Source organism: Arachis stenosperma, chromosome 3, assembly GCF_014773155.1.
Source record: "Arachis stenosperma cultivar V10309 chromosome 3, arast.V10309.gnm1.PFL2, whole genome shotgun sequence".
Classification (NCBI taxonomy): domain Eukaryota; kingdom Viridiplantae; phylum Streptophyta; class Magnoliopsida; order Fabales; family Fabaceae; genus Arachis; species Arachis stenosperma.
This window is the reverse complement of record NC_080379.1, coordinates 10,089,989-10,092,404: the sequence shown is the minus strand read 5'-3', so window position 1 is coordinate 10,092,404 and position 2,416 is coordinate 10,089,989. Positions and strand designations below refer to the sequence as shown.

General features: G+C 44.5%; 1 protein-coding gene across 1 annotated transcript; it reads right to left on the bottom strand.

Moving 5' to 3' along the window:
- Positions 1-207: 207 nt before the first annotated feature.
- LOC130965477 (uncharacterized) lies at positions 208-1,260 on the bottom strand. Its single transcript, XM_057890237.1, has one exon. It carries the CDS (start codon positions 1,258-1,260, stop codon positions 208-210), a length of 1,053 nt encoding a protein of 350 aa, XP_057746220.1.
- Between the last annotated feature and the right edge of the window lie 1,156 nt (positions 1,261-2,416).

Sequence of the window (2,416 nt, the reverse complement as noted above, 5' to 3'; positions counted from 1 at the left end):
TTCCCTTGCAATGATGACTGTGAGCTTCTGATTATCCCCAAGGTAAGCATACTTGAGGTATGGTGGAAGGGGCTTCAATTCCATTTTCTGCTCCTGGCTAGGCACGTGATCATCTGGAGCTATATGTTGTGGCATGGCATCTTCAGGAAGCTCAGAGGGCTTCCCCACACTTGCACCTTGCTCCATGTGCATCTCTTCTACTTCTTATTAATGAACTTTAGCCACGGTCTCATCAATAATATCGCACTGGAAGATGGAGTGCTCTTCTGGTGGGTGCTTCATAGCTTCATCCAGATTGAAGCTCACTGTTCTGCCATCTATCTCAAAAGAGTAAGTGCCTGAGAAGGCATCCAATTTGAACTTTGAAGTCTTCAAAAATGGCCTTCCAAGCAGGAAGGATGATGGTCTTCCTGAGTCATTAGGGGGCATCTCCAAAATGTAGAAGTCAATAGGGAACGTTAGCCCCTTAATGCTCATCAGCACGTCCTCAGCGATTCCAACCACCGAGATTATGCTTTTATCTGCCAAAATAAAACGTGATGCCGACCTTTTTAAGAGATGGAGCCTCAAAGCATCATAAACAGATAATGGCATAATACTTACACATGCAGCTAACTCACACATGCAGTAAAAAATTTGGATACCATCAATAGTACAAGTAACCGTGCATGGGCCGGAATCCCTATATTTTTCAAGTATGGCACCCTTTAAAGCAGAAATAGAGCTACCTAGAGGAATAGTTTTTAGATCATGTATTTTGTCTTTATGCATGCATAGATCCTTCAGAAATTTAGCATATTTAGTTACCTGGTGAATTGCATCAAAAAGTGGAATAGTTACCTCAACCTTTTTGAAAATCTCCACCATCTTGGGATCTAGCTCTATCTGCTTTTTGGGCTTCCTAGCAAGGTGTGGAAATGGGAGAGGAATGGTGTTCCCTGTAGCTTCAGTGCCCTTTGGTGCTTCATTCCTTGGTTGAGCCGCTTCTTCTTCAACCACTTCTCGTACTACATCCTCCTCTTCAATATCCTCTACCTCAACAATGCCTTCAACTAGAATGTCTGCTTTTGAGCTTGGCTCTTCCTGACTCCTCTCTTGCAGTGTAATTCCGGACCTCAAAGTGATGGCATTGATTCCTCCTTTGGGGTTAGGTAAGGGTTGAGAAGGAAGTGCACTAGAGCTTGTAGGTTGATTGTTGAAGGTGGAAGATGGTTCCAACCGGGAGATGAGAGCCTGTAAAATGGAGTTAAGACCGTTCATGGTAGAATTAATTGAGTTCTGAAGGTCTTTTTGTCCTTGAGCAATAGAGTGAAGCAACTCATCATTAGAAGAGAAAGGGGGGCAAGTGATTTGAGGGGCTTGCTGCTGGTTATTTTGGGGTGCGTGGGCTTGCCTTTGGTGAAGTACTCAGTAAGGCTAGTTCTAGTTCTATTGATATTGGTTCTACTGACTGTTGTTGTTCCACCTCTGATTTCTACCATTGTCTCTGCCTCCTTGGTTGTAGTTGTCCCTCCATCCTTGATTGGAGTTACCTCTCCACCTTTGGTTGGGGTTATCCCTCCATCCCTGGTTAGAGTTGTCTTGCCAACCTTGGTTGTGGTTCCCACCTTGGTTGTAATTCCTGCCTTGCTGATAGTATCCTTGATTCGGGCGATCATAGAAGTTATGGGTAGCTGCCAAGGTGGTGTCTTCTTGTTGGAGTTGTGAACATTCATCAGTATAATGAGTATAGCATGCACACATCCCACACACTCTCTGAGGAACTAACTGTTGACATTGTTGCTGTGGAGGAGGCTGAGGTTGTTGTTGATTCAGCTGTAGCTGCTTCAGTAGGTTGGTCATCTTGCACAGAGTCTGCATGAGAGCAGCAGTCTCACTATTAGAGGAAACCTCCGCAATGGCCTTGGGATGGTTGTTTCTGTGCCTGTGATTCTGGGTAGACTCAGCTTGATCGGTGATCAGTTGCCACGCTTCGTCTGCCGTCTTATACTTCTTTAGAGAACTATTACTTACACATCTAATGTAGTCTTATCTTGAGGCTTCATGCCTTGTGTGAAGTAGCTAATCAATACCAAGTTGTCAATCATGTGGTGGGGGCATAAGTCTAGAAGATTCCTGAAGCGTTCCCAGTACTCATAAAGAGTCTCTGATTCTCCTTGAATAATGCAGGAAATTTTTTCCTCAGTCTATCAATAACTTCACCAGGAAGGTATTTGTCCAGGAATTCCCTTCTGAGCAGGTCCCAATTAGTAACAGTTGCTTCAGGTTGAGTGTAGTACCACTCCCTCGCCTTTCCCTCAAGAGAAAACGGGAAGGCAGATAGTAAAATAGCAGTTTCATCTGCATCATGACGGCTAACAGTTGAGCAGGCAGTCCGAAAATCTCTGAGGTGCTTGAGAGGCTCTTGAGCAGGTAA